This window comes from Galeopterus variegatus, unplaced genomic scaffold (assembly GCF_000696425.1).
Source record: "Galeopterus variegatus unplaced genomic scaffold, G_variegatus-3.0.2 Scaffold3184, whole genome shotgun sequence".
NCBI lineage: Eukaryota > Metazoa > Chordata > Mammalia > Dermoptera > Cynocephalidae > Galeopterus > Galeopterus variegatus.
Genome location: NW_007729295.1, coordinates 209,178 through 226,442, shown reverse-complemented (window position 1 = coordinate 226,442; position 17,265 = coordinate 209,178). Strand labels below are relative to the sequence as shown.

At 38.0% G+C, this 17,265-nt stretch overlaps 1 protein-coding gene across 1 annotated transcript in view; it reads right to left on the bottom strand.

Annotated features, from left to right (window-relative positions):
• The window catches only part of SH3BGR (SH3 domain binding glutamate-rich protein), a 57,032-nt gene that overhangs the window by 8,933 nt on the left and 30,834 nt on the right, over nucleotides 1–17,265 (bottom strand). Inside the window, 2 exon segments of the mRNA XM_008584238.1 lie at nucleotides 8,220–8,288; nucleotides 8,805–8,879. Coding sequence (XP_008582460.1) covers nucleotides 8,220–8,288; nucleotides 8,805–8,879 — 144 coding nt within the window.

Sequence of the window (17,265 nt, the reverse complement as noted above, 5' to 3'; positions counted from 1 at the left end):
CGGGACAAAAAAAAAAAAAAAAAAAAAAAAAAAAAAAAAAAAAAGATTAAAGACATTTTTTCCATCACTCATATTCCTGAGAAAATGTATTTAATTAGTAATATGGCTTAATAATATGTAAAATTCCATGTCTATATCCAAAGCATACCAAAGATCTATAACACTGTCTAGTAAAATTCAGACTACATATGCAAGTAATTAAAAAATTTTAACAAAAATCTTTTCTACCTTTACATCCTTATAAGTATGCAGCTTTGAACCAATTTATAAAAGTAAGTGAATCAAGAACTTTTCCTCTATCAGGACAAAATGATAACATTTCTGAACCATACTACTCATGGTATTTAAACGCTAATTCTGGTTATAGAAAGAAACTTGCAAGGTAAGACAGGGTGAGGTCACAGAAGACTCAGACAGGTCTCCACCATGTGAGCTGCCAACACACTGGAATTTCTATTTCCCTCAGATCAAAATAACAGAATCAGGTTACATCTTCTAAAAACGCAACTCTAAGAAATAAAAGCTCTTCCATCCCTTCCCAAAATGGCCCTATGATACACCTCCCTGGGGCCAGAGTGCTACAGTTGACTTAACTAAGTAGAGAGATATGGTTTTTAAGAGCAGACGCTAAAAATTCCTAATGCCTGCTTTACAACTCAGGCAGTGAGCTCCTAAAATCTTGGACTGGGGGTGGGGTGTTAAAAGCAATCTTGCAGTGACGTGTGCCCTCTCACCCAGTCACTCCTTTGGACAGATGAGACATTGAGACCACACAGGTAAGTAATTTGCCAAAATCACAGGACAAGCCATCGGCACAATCAGGACTCACTCTGAGTCTCCAGATTCCTAATTTTAGTGTTCCTCCTGTTCCACCAGGCTGCCTCTCAGATTAATAACCAAAAAAGCAAAATCACAGAAGGCAAGTTACAGAGAATCCAACACGCTCCCGCATCCACTGGCCCCGCTTCACATTTTTGGCCAGTCCCAGAACACTACCTTCTGATTTCTGAGACTGGCACAGAACATAAACACTTGACAGAGCCGGCCAGGTCTGAGTCAAGCCAACAGGTTTTTTTTCAGAGCTGGGAATCTCCAATCTAATGTTTACATTAAACACCACTGGTGACACGCTAAGTTTTAGTGCTAAAATAATGTCCAGGAAAAGAGGGTCCAGCATGTGTTGCAAAATCCAGGTGCAGCTTCCACAGGGCTGTGTTGATTGTACCTCTTAATTACTGCCTAACCCTGCCCATGTCCTGTCCCTCCCCTAAGGACTGATCATCACCCGCCTAGCCTTCCTCATCTCCAGTCTATTCTCCACACTGTGGCCAGAGATACCACTCCAAAAGACAATAAACCTTACTATGTTACCCTCAGGTTTAGAAACTTCAATCTTCTCAAGATAAGTCTATACTCCTTAGGATGGCCAAAAAAAAAAAAAAAAAAAAAATCTGGCCCCTGCTTACTCCTGTATAGCCTCATCCCTTACCACTCTTTGCAGTGTTTCAGCCACACTGAATCACATGCAATTTTCTCCCATCAGCCACACCTTCCAGGATACTGCTCAAAATGTTTCCAAGGAAGACTCTCCTAACCCATAAAGTAGAGTTAGGGCACCTTTTTATTTGCTCTCACAACATCATCTACTTATCTGTCTCCCTGACTAGTCCATGTGCCCCTTGGGGGAATGATCTCCAGGACCTAGCACTGCCCAAAACCAAGGTGTAAGCACAATAAATATGTTTTAAGTGACACATATTGTCTGTTATTAACTTTTTGGATCTCAAAACATTAATTTTCTTCTTATCCACATGGGATCTGTAAAGCTATACGACTACGCCAGTTGTTGAGTAAGGCAAATCACCAAAAATGTTTCGTTATTTTAGTTATACTAAGTTTCCATTTGTACTGTCAGGGCTAGGGCTCAGACCTTTCAAACCCATTGTACAGACTGGGTCACCAGACCCCTCACATGCAGGTCCATGATAGGTAATTGGGAAAGGTCCCAGGACCCGTTGGCAGACAACACAAGCTCAGTCCTCAGCAACGGCAGCAGCAGCGGCAGCAGCTTCTCTGAGGGTCCTGGGGGCACTGGCAGCAGCAACTTGCAACAGCAGCTTGCAACAGCAGCTTGCAGCAGCAGCCTCCAGCATCCCGAGGGTGGCAGGGGGGTGCCCTGGATCAGAGCCACTCATCCTTTATACTTATGTCCATAACCCAGGACACGTGGGTGCACATGCACAATTAGACAATAACCAAGGAACACCTGGGTGCATGTCCATATTTACATCAAATGCTCGGCAAGATTCTGAACATCTGAGGGGCCCTGACCATTTTCCTATATTTTCCCAACAGGATCCAATTAAAATTCACCATATGCCACATAGAATTATTGATTGTGTAGAGTTTGACATTCTTCTGAATCCAATTATTTTTATGAACTGTATCCAGCTGAAACAAATGAATTAACAAGATCCACACTATTTACAATGGGTCATTCTTACAGCTAACCCAGAGGGCAGGAGGGAGTCTTTGGAATATGTCTCAACTTTTACACATTAGCTAACAATAATTACAGAGGGACTTTGCACTCTTTATCAATATTTAAATTGACCCTAATTTCTTGAAATATATGTTAAATAAAGAAAATAATTACTCAGAGAATTTATAGAAAATTCTTAGCCTCAAAAGGTCAGGTAAGCTCTGAAGGACTTTGGATACTATCAGCACCAGCATTCTCTGTGGGAGCAGGGGCTTTGTCATGTTCCTCATCCCTCTCCAGTCCCTGGAATTCTGCCTGGCATGTGGCAGCACTCAGTCCATGAAATGTTGAATAAATGCATTCATGTAATGCTACTCCTATTTCAAATTCCTCTTAAGATAAGGTGGAATATATTAATTTTTAAAATAAACTTCTGGGCCGACCCCGTGGCGCACTCAGGAGAGTGCAGCGCTGGGAGCGCAGCGGCGCTCCCGCCACGGGTTCAGATCCTATATAGGGATGACCAGTGTGCTCACTGGCTGAGTGCGGTGTGGGTGACACCAAGCCAAGGGTTGCGATCCCCTTACCGGTCACAAAAAAAAAAAAAAAAGACAAAAAGAAAAAAACTTCTAAACTTAGCTCGAAGAATTATAAAATATCAGAATTAGGCAGATAAATGTTTATGTACAATGTTTGAATTGGCCTGTATGGTAAGCAAGTAATTGTACTGTCAACAGCATTTTTTTAAAGATAATTATAATCACCTGGTCAATTAAGACAAGCTCTCACAAGATCTTAGGATGGTATGAACAATTAACCTGAAGAAGCATACCACTTAAAATAATTTCACCTTGCTGTTGTTCAGAGAATGCCAGAAGTGGGGAGTCTTAGAACCTCCCACAGCAGCTATTTTTGTTGAGAACTTGGCCAGGGACGCAGGCTGCTGACATGGCACATGGCCAGAAACAAAAACAAGTGTCAGTGGTGGTGAGTGTCAGGCTGTGTCAGTGAGAACAGGTGGCTGGTGTGGAAGAAGTCAAGGGCCAGCCCAGTGTGACCTGAGAGGGCAGCTGGTCTCAGAGTGGCTGGAGAGCAAAGGCAGGAGCAGAGTTCTCTCAATCTTGGGCACTCCAGGAACCCGGCCTTACACCTGTGAGCTCCTCGGGAACCTATACCAACATCTGCCTCTTGAAAAAGCAACTTTCCTCAAGATTGGTGTTAGAGGAAGCCAAGAGGGGTGATTTTCATACCCTGATCATGTAGGCAGTCAAGCCAAAGTCTTAAAGGCTTTCAGATATAATGAGTGGGTTGGCAAAGCATACAATTTAAAAGAATTTTATCTTGCTAGTAAATAATTTTACCCTGATAAAAAATCAAACACAAACAAGTTGTGTTTCCAGCATTTTATAAAGTTCTTGTGATGTCCCTGTTCTGCAATTTCTTTCTTGGAAAATGCCCAGGAGCTGAGATGCCTTCTGCTTTCCTCCTAAGGGGACCAGTCACAAACCTCCCCTCTCCTTCTTAGCCCTCTACCTACCCTGGGTCATCAGGTCAGGCTCTATAAGGTCCCCTTTTTACTAAAGTTATAGGTAAGACCTTCCTTACCTTTAAGTTACCTGTAACTTACCTCAATTTACATGTAAAATCTTCCCAGGCATGAAGTAATGGTCTTTTCAGTGTCCACCTTCCTGACCTCTCAATGCTGCCCCAGTCTTTTATCAAGTTGGAAATATACATCTTGGCATCTTGTGTTTAAGAACCCCGGAGGTTGGGAAAGTGGTCAGAGGAAGTCCATATCATTAAAGGAGAGAATGGTTTCTATTTCCATTTATATGTTGTTTTTTAGTTTCTTGGGGTTTTTTTGATCATTGTAAAATACTTCGGTAAATATTCCTCTCCATTAAATGGAACAGGTTGTGTTTCCAAGTGTGTGTCAAGTGTGCATGTGTAATAGTAGAGATCAGATGAGCATGTCCCCGACTTAGCCACTTATGTGTTTCATCACTCAGCTTAACACTGCCAGCTGCTGGAGTGGGGTCTGTTTTTTTCACACCATTGCCCACTTTGAAGTTGTTTTTAACACACAAATGAATGCAGTTTTTAAAAAAATGGTAAAAACTGCATAAGGTCTGTAAGTCTACTTAGCAGAAATGCACCAATGTTACACATCTAGTTTTGATATCATACTGTGGCCAGATGAGATGTCACCATTGGGGGAAGCTGGATGATGGGCACACAGGACTCCATTAGTTTTACACCTTACTGTGAATCTATAATCATCTCACAATAAAATGTTTAAAAATGTCTTTATTCCTTCTCATAACAAGTGTGGCTGAAAACTAGGACATGAATTCATGTTTTGTTCTCTCTACTACACAAAACTGGGAAGGGAAGGAAGAGCTATTCTCTCTCTCCACCCTCTACCTACTTGTTTTGGCTCTCCACCCCCAGAGAAGAAACTATAGGCCTTGGCTTTCAAAACCCTGGCGATGAAGCTAGGTGGTCCCTGAAAAAGAGAGTTTGGGGTTTACGGCTTGCAGTTGGCAAGACTGGAGCAGCCAGGCTGAACAGAAAACGGAAGAAGCAGGTAGATTTTCCAGGATTGGCACCAGAGCAGAGGGCCTGACCCATGCCAATGGGTCTGAACAGGGAGCAGACCACTGTGGACAAAGAACCAGTGCCCTCTCCTTGTCCGCTCACCACTGATGACTCCAGCATGACTGCAGGACCCTAGGGAGGAAGGGGTCTCCAAAACACTTCATCCAGCTTGGCTTGCCTGCCAGCCATGAGGCGGGGGCACAAAGATGATACAGGGACACTTAGAGAAATAAATAATATTCTATACTTTATATCCATCATAGAGTGTTGGTTAAGGAAGGAAACTCTTGTTTAACTACGAGTCAGGAGGAGCAAATCCATGAAATCGCCTAGAGACAGTTTTCAACAGAGCCGGAGTTTTTATCTAAAAAGCTTTGTATTTCTCTGAGTGTTAATATCGAGATGAAACTACCAGGATGTGTCTAGTACTTTGAAAATCAATGTTCAAAATACTTTCGAAAGGAGAGAACAGAACTGAGGTTACCAGAGGTGGAAAAGGGGGCGGGGGAGGGCAACTTAGCAAGAAATTCGTAAAGGGCCACGAAAAATGATTACATTGTGTAATGTTGAATATACTATTTATCCTGCTTTGAGCATCACATATTGCACACGGGTATTGATATTCAACACGGCACCCCACAAATACGAACAATCAATTATTTTCATAAAATAACTAAAAAAGAAAATCAGTGTTCAAAATATACAGAGCTCTAACTTGTCTTTCTGCAGATTACACATCAGCCTGTCTAAGCCTGGGTGCACTGTCAGGAAATATACCACCGCAAACAGCCCAGGACAGTCCTCCTCTCTCTATCATAAGAACAATCCAGTTGGTTTTTTAAGCACAAAATGAAAGAATTCTAAATACCAGATAATTTTTGTCTCCTCTTTGAATTTTAAATTTCAGTCTGTTTTCATGAAAGTTAATTATGTTATTATATGATTTTTCATCTGTTTATTGACAAATCCTGGGGTTTTTTTCTTATTTAATTGTATTAAAGGAAGTCAAAGAGCATGTGCCACTTGCCAAATGGGAAAATGTCAGAATCTGTCTTTATATAGAATAAATATTATTAAAGAGTTGAAAAGTGAATTTGATAACATGTTGTTTTAGTCCATTTAGTGTTGCTATAACAGAACTGCCTGAGACTGGGTAATTCATAAGGAAAAGAGGTTTATTTGTCTTACGATTCTGGGACGGCTGCATCTGGCATTGGCCTCAGGCTGCTTCTACTCATGGTGGAAAGCAGCAGACAGCCAGCAGGTACAAGCAGATCACATGGCAAGAGGAAGCGAGAGAGAGGAAGCAAGAGAGAGAGGAGGTCGCCAGGGTCTTTTTAAGCAACGAGTTCTCGCAGGAACTAATAGACCAAGAACTCACTCACGACCCCCCCTCCCCCAGGGAGAGTATTAATCCATTCATGAGGGATCTGCCCCCATGACTCAATCAGTTTCCAACACTGCCACACTGGAGGTCAAATTTCCACATGAGTTTTGGAGGGGACAACACATCCAAACTCCATCACATGTTAATAATATATTCATCTAAAATAAAAATATCTTTTACTTACATTTCTGCATCATAGCCCATGCAAAAATAACAAAGATGGTATTTTTTTCATTCTTATCAGGATTGAGAAGATCATAATTTACTTTGTCAAGGGCTCACAATTTTAAAAAGCAGTAACAAAGAGAACTCCCCGAGCTGGACAACTCATCACTCCATAAAACTAATCCAGCCTAGTGCTGAGACGTTGACACAAGCCTGCCCTGGCTGTAGGACGCAAAATCTGATTACGAAAACACCACCTTTCTTCTGGTCTTATGGGAGAAAGGGGTTTGGATGGATGTTTTTCATCTTTGTCTCTGTGTCTTAAAAGAAGCAAACTAAAGCATCAATCAATAATACTGTTAGAGTGCATTAGGCAATTCATGCAAAGTTCAAACTGTAAAACACAGATTTCTTAAAATTATGAGATAATGAAACTGTCATACTATTTGATGTTTAAGGTATTATTTTTGAATTATACAGTCTGCCATGAATGTCTAGGTCAAGATTGAAAATTTTGCCTTTCTTTGAACAAAACACTTAAGAGCCATAAATTATCAACATTTTGAAATAGCAGTCTATTTCAAATATGAATCTAAATATGAGGGAACATACTGCCCCAGCTCCGCCCAAGTTTAAATTCCTTCAGATACAAATTGCTGCCCAGTCCCCTAGCCCCTAAACCCTTTCCACAATTTGGTTGTCTGTCTTGGCCCCTTCCTGGACACATTCTATTTGCTGGGAATGAGGGTCCAACTCTCTTAAAAGCTGTCCACACCTCCCGTGGAATTAATAAATATATAAAAAGCAAACCATCAGGATTTGCTACAACTGGCCCAGTGGAGAAGCCCACTAAAATTCTCCCACAGGGAGGCTTGGCCAGATGCCTGCATCCCACCCCCAGCTATGCCAGACTCCCTCTGCAGCCAGGGCCTCCCCTTGCCTGGCTTCTCAGCCACATTTTCAGAATTCCTTGAATAAGTGGCCCATTTGATCCCCCATTATCTCAGCTTGGCGCTTACAGAACCAGTCTCCCTCCCCCAACCTCCACTCCTTATGCTGATGCCCCTGAATGGGACCCCTTTAGAGTTCAATGACACACCTTCACTGGGATCTGCCATTCTCCTGACTGGACTTGAATTGAGTGTCAGTTTCCCTCCCCATGGCCCCCGTGTTACCCTCCAGTTCTGGTGGCTTCCCACAAATACAGTCCAACCCCTTGGTTCCGCTTCCCCCACAGGCAGGGCTCAAGGGTGGGTATATGCTAAGAGTCTGTCATTAGGCATGACCAAGCAGTAAGGTCCTTTGTTTGATCAAGAACATGAAACTAACCTAATCATAACACAACAAACCACCAAAGCCTTGTCTAGCCATTTCGCTCCAGGCTGGGCTCAGGGACCATCCTTGCTTCCTTCTATCCCTGGGCCCTGGGCACCTGGGCCACAGCAGCTAACACATTCATGGAAACTATCCACTTCCTCCCCGGCTAGATCTCAGCTCACTTTCTTTCTCACTGCTATGTGCCCAGTTAAGTGTTTGATAAACAGAACTGAATCCAGTGAAACCACTGTGAAAAAAGCAGATACTTACATTCTTCTCTTGGGATTCAGAGAGGCTGCCCGCATCTTCATCTCCTCCTTCTTCAGCCTTCTCTGTCCCCTGGTCATAAAGGAGAGCCAGGGCATCACCAACCTTAAGTACACTCTCAAGGAGAAACCAGGCCACACATGCTGTAGCTTTCTTATTTAGGTACACAGTATTTAGACGAAGCAAACATAGACCTCCTATTAATTAGATCACTTAGCTTCTAGAGCATAGGATTGTCAGACCCCAAAACTGCTGGTTGGATCTACTGGTATAAATCAAAAGATCTGACTGATGCGCATGGTACAGTAATAAACTGTCTGAGTGAAGAGTTTCAATTCACCCACTTATGGCTTACGAAGAGAACTTCAAAGAATTTGATATTTACACAGTGTTTGTTTTTTATTACTTGTATGGAGGGAGGTTTTATAATTTTAGAGAGTAAAAAGATAGAAGATAGGTAGATAGATGGATAGATAAGAGAGACAGGCAGACAGACAGACACACAGACAGATGGAGAGAGATGAGGATCCAGCAGACATTCTGAGGACACTGGTAGGGAAGAAGATGGTCCAGGATACCAGCCCTTACCTCTGCAGAGCTCTGTGCCTCTCCCATCAGATCACCATTGGGAAGGGAAGATGCTTCGTCAGGCGATTTTGTCACCTGCAGCATATAAATTGAGAATGTTTAATAATTTTCTTGAGGATAACAGCTTGCATTTCAATATCTTTTAACTATTCAAATAATATTTGCCTTCATCCTTCATTTTATCTTCATAACAACACTGTAACCTAATAAGTAGGTAGGACAGTCATTACCACCCACACTTTACAGACATGAATATAAAGGCAGAAAATGTCACATTGCTAGTTAGGGGCAGGGCTGGGTCTACACCTCCCATTTTATGCACTTTTAACTTATGAATTAGTTCCCAGACTTTTGAAATACCAGGTTATTTTTATTTCAAAGGCACTTCAAGCTCCTGGGAACAAATTAAGCCACACATCATACACTCTCCAGTATCACCCTCCTATGATAATCAATATTTAAAATGTGATATGTACTTAACTCTATCTTAATGCATACATAGAAGCTATGGAGGGGAGGGGGTTCAGTTGTTATTGTTATTTTTATCTTTCTACTTTTTTAAAAAACAAATGAGAACACACTATGCACAACTTGATTTTTAACTTAATATATCATGGACATTTGTCCAGGTTAATTCATACAGTTCTAACTTACTATTTTCAACATCTGCTTAATATTAAATAATTTACCAAACAATTTCCAATTGATGGATGTTCAGAATCTCCACACAGTTATGCCTCTACAAAACAACACTATACTAAACTGAATAAAATGGTGGGGTTTTTAAAATTAGGTTTCTTTCCAAAAATGTTACAGCAATTCATATTCCCACAGTAATATGCGAATGTCACCTTTTCCTTTGCCCTCATAACCAATGACAATGATTGCTCTCTTTAATCTTTGCCTATATATTAAGGAGAAAATGGAATTTCATTTTTATTTTACATGTTTCTAATAACTGGAAAGGAACGGCATTTTTTCATGAGTTTTTAGCCACTTAAACCTTTCCTGTTCAGATGGTTTGTATATTTTTACTTGAATTGTTTGCCTCTTATTATCAATTTTTAGAGGTTCTTTAAAGGGCTAATAGGAATATTAGCCTTTATCATATGTTACATATGTTTTTTCTGGTCTATAATTTTTACAATTTTTTTTAGTTTTTAGCATTTCATACAAAGTTATTCAACTCATTCTCTAAAATGTATTTCTATTACTTTATATTGGTTATTAATGTCTAGAGCTTTAATCCATCTGGAATTTATTTTTGCATATATGATGTAAAGAAGGGGTCTAAATTTGTTTTCTTCTAGATAGTTGACAAATTATACCTGTACCATTTATAAATCATTTCCCATCCCCATTGAATTAAGATGTTATTTTTGCCATTTGTTAAGTTTTATATACATATTTGAATCTGTTACTGCCCTACTCTATATATAAATACATAAATATAACATTGATGTATCAGTTCCCTTGGCAATATTCCACTTTTATCATTGTAACTTTTAACACAAATTTTAATATTCAGAAATGCGAGTTGCTATAGTCTTCTTTTTCAAAATTTTCTTGACTCTTCCCAGACATTTATTATTCCAATAAATTTAAGGTCATTTTTCCTAATTTAAAAGCTTAAAAATAAGATTTTAATTGAAATTCACTAAATACATTTATTAATTTAGAACATTTTCATGATTTACTGTTAAGTCATTCTATCCAGAACATTTAGATCTATTGCTTCAGTATCTGTTAGTGTCTTCCAAAATAAAATTAAATTATGTTCTTCACATAGGCCCATAAGTTTCTTGATAAATTTATTCCTAAACATTTTATAGATTTTTATCACTACCGTGAGTGAATTTTTTTTTTTACATTTTAACTTACTACTTGTTATTGTTGACATAAATAAAGGCTACTAATTTTCATATATTTTTCTTTTATCCAGAAACTTAATAAACTATGTTATTATTTCTAATGAATTTCATAGGTGTTTCTTGAGATTTCTAGGCATACAATTACAACATATGCAAATAAAGATAACTTTTAAATTTTAAATATACTATAAATATGAGACATTTCATCTAATTACATTATGCAATAACTACAGCTTCTACAACAATGCCTAATAATAGGGTGATAACAGGCATGCCCACCTTGCTTCTAATTTTAATAGAAATGTCTCAATATTTCATAGTTCATTATAATACTTATGGTTACTTTTTGATGATTAGTTTTAATCATATTTAAGCAGTTTCCTTTTATTTATATTTTAATCCATTTTTATTTTAACTAGGAATAGCTGATGAATTCTATCAAATATCAAATATCTTTTTGGTATTTATGGATGCAATCATATGGCTTTCCTCCATTTATCAGTTTATGTAATGAATTATGTTGATAGAATAAATTCTGCTTTGATTATGGTGTATTTATTATCTTTAATTCAATGCCAAATATAATCTGTTAATATTTTATTTAGAATTTTTCTCTCTGTATTTATAACTGAAATAGATCTAGGTACAACTGAAAGGGTCCTAAGTAACATATCACGTGGTCAGGGTTTTTACCTACTTCATTTGCCTGTTCAGATTATATTCTCTATATAATTTATATATACAGTCATGCACCAAATAATGATGTTTCAGTAAACAATAAACTACATATATGATGCTGGAAACATATACAATGGAGCTGAAAAACTCCTATACCCCAGTGATATCATAGCCATTGCAACATGGTAGCATAGCACATTACTGACATAGGAGCCATAGGCTATACCATATAGCCTAGATGTATAGTAGGCTACACCATCTAGATTTGTGTAAGTACATTCTATGATTTTCACACAGACAAAATCGCCTAATTACATATTTTTTAGATTGTATCCCCATTAAGTAGTGCACGACTGTATAAACTTTGTTACATTTATATGTAAATTATATATGTACACATATATACATGCACGCAGACACACACTTTCTCTTTTGTATCTAATTGAATTTAGCTTTTCTTTTTATTGGTTTATACTGCCTACCTTTTCATTTTGTTTTTCATTTCCTAATTTTTAAGTTAAATATTTATTTTGCTAATTTTTTACCTCTCTTTGTAAATTATGAGTAAAAGTCGTCAGTTTTCTTTATACAGCTTTAACTGTATATTGTGGGTTGAGTATGAAATAATCTCTTTTTTGTTACTAATTTATAATTTCAGTTTTATATTCCCTTGGATGCAAGGTTATTTGAAATGGTGTATATTTGTGTCTTAAGTTTTTATAATGCTCTTTCAGATTATAATTCTATATTTGGGATAAGAATGCAGTCTGTAAAATCATTTTATTTTGAGATTTATGAAGGTTTTCTTTGTGACCAGTGTGTGACAACTTTGGAAATTGTTTAATAACAGAAAAATACATTCTGTTAATATCTACTTATATATGTGTATTCATGTGTATATCCTATACATATCTATTCAATTAAGTTTGCTGATTATATTTGCGTGTGTGCTTAAAATAGTGCCTAAAACATAATAAGCACAATTTATTGAAAAGATGTGTTTATTGAAAGATGTGTTTTTAATACGTTCTCACTGTGTTTCTAAGAGTTTCTGAATTACATACTTGACTGTCATGCAGTATGATACATAAGTATTCATGACTATAATATTTTCTCCATGGATTTTACCATTTTTCACTACGTACACCTCTTTTACCTAGTTAATACTTTTAACCTTGAATTCATCTTTATCTGATAATAATGGCACTCCAATCTTTTTGTTTTTATATTCCTGCTATATTCTTATCTTTTTAATTCAGTTTTTCTTTGAATGATTATTTTATTATGCTATTATAAATAACATATGGCTCAATCTTTGTTAAAATCCTATTTTACTAATAACTCCAATTCCAGTATTGCCAAGTAAGCTTCTATTGGACACAATCCTCCAACAGATGACTATAAATTCCAATAAAATTAACAAACAGAAGAAAAAGTAAAAAGAAAAGGAAAGTTAATTAAAGCAAAAAGATTCGAAAGGGAACTGAGGTTTAAATATGATAATTATGTGTATACCACCCATGTTTACAGCAGCATTATTCACAAGAGCCAAAAGGTGGAAGCAACCTAAGTGTCTATCAATGAATGAATGAATAAAGAAAAAGTGGTATGCACTTTTTTGTAAAGTCCATACAATGGGATATTATTCAACCTTAAAAATGAAGGAAATCCTGTCACAGGCTACAACATGGATAAACCTTGAAGACATTATGTTAAGTGAAACAAGTCAGTCACAAAGAGACAAATACTGTATGATCCCACTTATACTAGGTATGTAAAACAGTCAATTTCATTGAAACAAAGTGGAATGGTGGTTGCCAGGGGCTGAGGAAAAGAAAGATGGGGAGCTGTTGTTCAACAGGTCAGAGTTACAGTTTTGCAAAATGAAAAAAGTTCTGGAGATCTGTTGCACAGTAACATGAATTTCCTTAGCACAACTGAACTGTACACTTAAAGATAGTTAAGATGGTTTAATTTTTTTTAAAAAATGAAAATAGCAGAGTGAGTTGCTGTTTTCAGGGCTTATGCCAGTAAGAAATCTCATGTAAGAGAGAAAACCCATAGGTTTTTTGCCTGAAGAATCAGAAAATAGAATTTGGAGCATACCACGGCCACTGGAAAGTGAGAAGAGAATCCTAGACAAGAAAGAGCCAGACAGAGGGAGCCCAAAATTCTATTTATAAACTCTTCCAAATTCTCTGGCTGGTCCCCGTACCATGCATGTGTGGGACTGGTTCCAGCTAAAGAAAAAAGAACTCAACTAAGATTTGAGTTGCTACCAGAAATACAGAGTTTGCCATTTCAGATTTATCACTTGCTAATGGTTTTCATATGTTTTTCATGAAACTTTACCCCTAAATATTCCAGCACTGTCTCCTAAAAACAAGGTCATTCTCTTACATAACTCCAGTATGATTTCACATCTAAGAAAATTAACAATAACTTCCTAATATCCAGTTAATTTACAAATCCCTGAGTTGCCTGCAATAAATATTTTATGATTACTTTTTTTTTTTCTAAAAAGATGACCGGTAAGGGGATCTTAACCCTTAACTTGGTGTTGTCAGCACCACGCTCAGCCAGTGAGCGAACCGGCCATCCCTATATGGGATCCGAACCCGGGGCCTTGGTGTTATCAGCACCGCACTCTACCGAGTGAGCCACGGGCCGGCCCTATGATTACTTTTTTTAAGACTTCGATTCTCCTACAATTTATTAATTGCTTTTATTCTCACATCTCTTTAGCCTACTTCAATTTTGAACAGTTCCTCTTTGTTTTATTTATGGATTTATTTATTTTTCATGAAACTGAATGCTCTAACAGTCTGGGTCGGTTATCTTGTAGAATGTTCCCAATTTTTGTTTTGTCTGATTCATTTCTTGCAGTACCATTTAACCTGTTCCTCTATTTCCGTGTCTTTTATAAACTAGAACTTAGAACTAAGGACTGAATTAAATGCAAGTTAAAATACTTTAGCAAGAACTCTTGACAGGTGAGAGTAAGTACTTCATGTTTGCAACATACCAGCAGCACACAATGTGTCACTGGGTCCCACTAGTAGTGATGTGAGTTTGGCTACTTTGTTAAGTTTGTGACCAATAGATGACTTTGTTATAAAGATCATTTTCCCCTTTCAATTTAGCAAACAATATTTGGGAGTGGGTATGATACCTTAGCATAGGAAATTTATCTGGTTCCCACCCCCCCAAAAAAATTCACCTAAGGCCTTTCACCAATAGTTTTATCGTCTATTGATTATCTATGTTGCAAAGAATTATTATGTTGGAGTTTGAAAAAGTATGATTTTTCTAATTCTATAATTTCTTTGGTATTTGATCTGTGAATAAGTGTTTTCTCTCAACAACCAAGGATGAATTATAGATTCTTGATAAACAGAAAAAAAAATTCTTAGATCTCTTTCAATTATTAATTTCAGAGTAAAATATTGGCTATGTGATAGTTACCTTCATATGTGGCAAACAAGTTTTTTTCTAAATTTATGGTAGACTTAAGGGTAGATAGTCTCTTTCTATAAATGTACTACCTCTAAACATAGGGAGTGAATAGTCAGAAAACACTGGATTCAAATTCTAGATCTATAGTTTATGAGCCTTGTGACCCGGAGCAGTCTACTTAAACTTTTTCAGCTTCATTATTGATTTATCCATATATTTTCTTTGACACTTATTAAATTCTATTATATATGTTATGTTTTTTCATGGCTAGAATTCCATTTGGAGCCTCACAGAATCTATTAAGTTACATAGCCTTTTAGAGGTTTGTTGTTGCTGCTGCTGCTGCTGTTTGAAAAGATGAATAAAACTTCCATGATGACTTCAAAAAGAAAAAAAGCAAGTTGCAGAACATTCCATAAAATATGATAACAATTAGACATTAAAATACACAACAATTAGACATTAGAAATACAGTTAGACATTAAAATAGCTAAGGAGTACGGAGTTTCTTTTTGGGGTGATGTCTTGTTTGTGAAGAGAGAGAGATATCAAATCCATAATGTTGGTGGCCTGCAGGGAGGAAGGGGAACAGGAATCGGGAAGGAGCAAAGTGACCTTATCATTTCTCTGCCAAATTTGAGTTTTTTTACCTAAAGCAAATATGAGATCACATTCACTTTGGAGAGTCATATACATGAATATTGTTAAATGAGTCTCCAATACAATGATTATTAAAGTGTACATCAGACTCAGTGAAAGAACTTCTCATAAGTGCAGATCCCTGAGCCTCTCCCCTGGTAATTCAGGGTTAGTAGGTCTGGAGTAGAATTCAGGCATCTGAATTTTTTAAAACTTGTCTGAGAAATTCTGGTGTACAGCTACCTATTATACAAATAGAAGTAATATTGAAAATAAAATTAAATAAAAGCTACACAAATAATCATAACAACATTATTCATAATAATCACAAAGTGGAAACAAGCCAAATACCCATCAACTAATGAATACATAAATAAACATGGTATATCCACACAACAGATTTTATGCTGACCCATGCTACAATGCGGACAAGCCTTAACAACATTATGCTAAATGAAAGAAGCCAGTCACAAAGGACCATGTATCTTATGGTTCCATTATATGAAATGCCCAGAAGAGGCAAATCTATCAAAAAAGAAAGTAGTTTAGTGGTTCCCCAGGGCTGGAAGAATGGTTGTATTGGGAGTGATAACTAAGAAGTACTGGGTTTCTTTTTGGGGTGATAAAAATATTTTGAAAGTAGATAGTGGTCATGGTTGCACAACTCAGTGAATATAAATTGTCCACTTTAAATGGGTGAATTGTGTGGTATGTAAATTACATCTCAATAAAGAAGCCTTCTTTAAAAAAAATTAAAATATTTAATCTCAAGTTACATAACTAAAAAGTAAATTAGGTAGAATTAACTGACATATGGAAAGAACTTAATAGAAGAATAGGGGACAAAATCCTTTTCAGAAGATTGGGGTCACCGAAAACTACAGGCATTTTCTAATTAATTGTGGGAAATTGAACACAGGTATTTGCTTTGACTTCTTACTAAGACCCCACTGACAAGAAACTAAAGACATTAAAAAGAAAAGAATAAGCCTACAAGGACAGAGGGAACAGGAGAGAAGTCTATTGCATAAAAAGAATATCCAGAAAAGTTCAGAGGCAGGAAAGGGAATAGCTGAGTAATAATTAACTTAACCAGAAAAAATCTGAGACCTAATTGCTAATGAAGAGAGATGAAGGGTAAGAAGAAGCAGATTTATATTCCCTCCTCATCCCTGAATGGCAGGTGACTGTCCCCTCCTAAATAAGCAGTTTTAGTCTCTATAGCAGTTTAACGAACCAGAGGGAATCTGACCTCCTTGGCATGAGGCCAGCTGAAGTGAGGAACCATACCAAGAACAAAGAGTTCATATGAAAAGTCTACATCCTGAAAGGGAAGACCCTCCTATCTCCCTTCCCCACTTGCTCCTGGAACATTGACAGCCAGGTTTACTCCCCACTTACCACCACCACCTTCACCACCACCACCACCACCACCACCACCACCACCACCACCACCACCACCACCACCACCACCACCACCACCACCACCACCACCACCACCACCACCACCACCACCACCACCACCACCACCACCACCACCACCACCACCACCACCACCACCACCACCACCACCACCACCACCACCACCACCACCACCACCACCACCACCACCACCACCACCACCACCACCACCACCACCACCACCACCACCACCACCACCACCACCACCACCACCACCACCACCACCACCACCACCACCACCACCACCACCACCACCACCACCACCACCACCACCACCACCACCACCACCACCACCACCACCACCACCACCACCACCACCACCACCATCACCACCACCACCACCATCACCATTACCA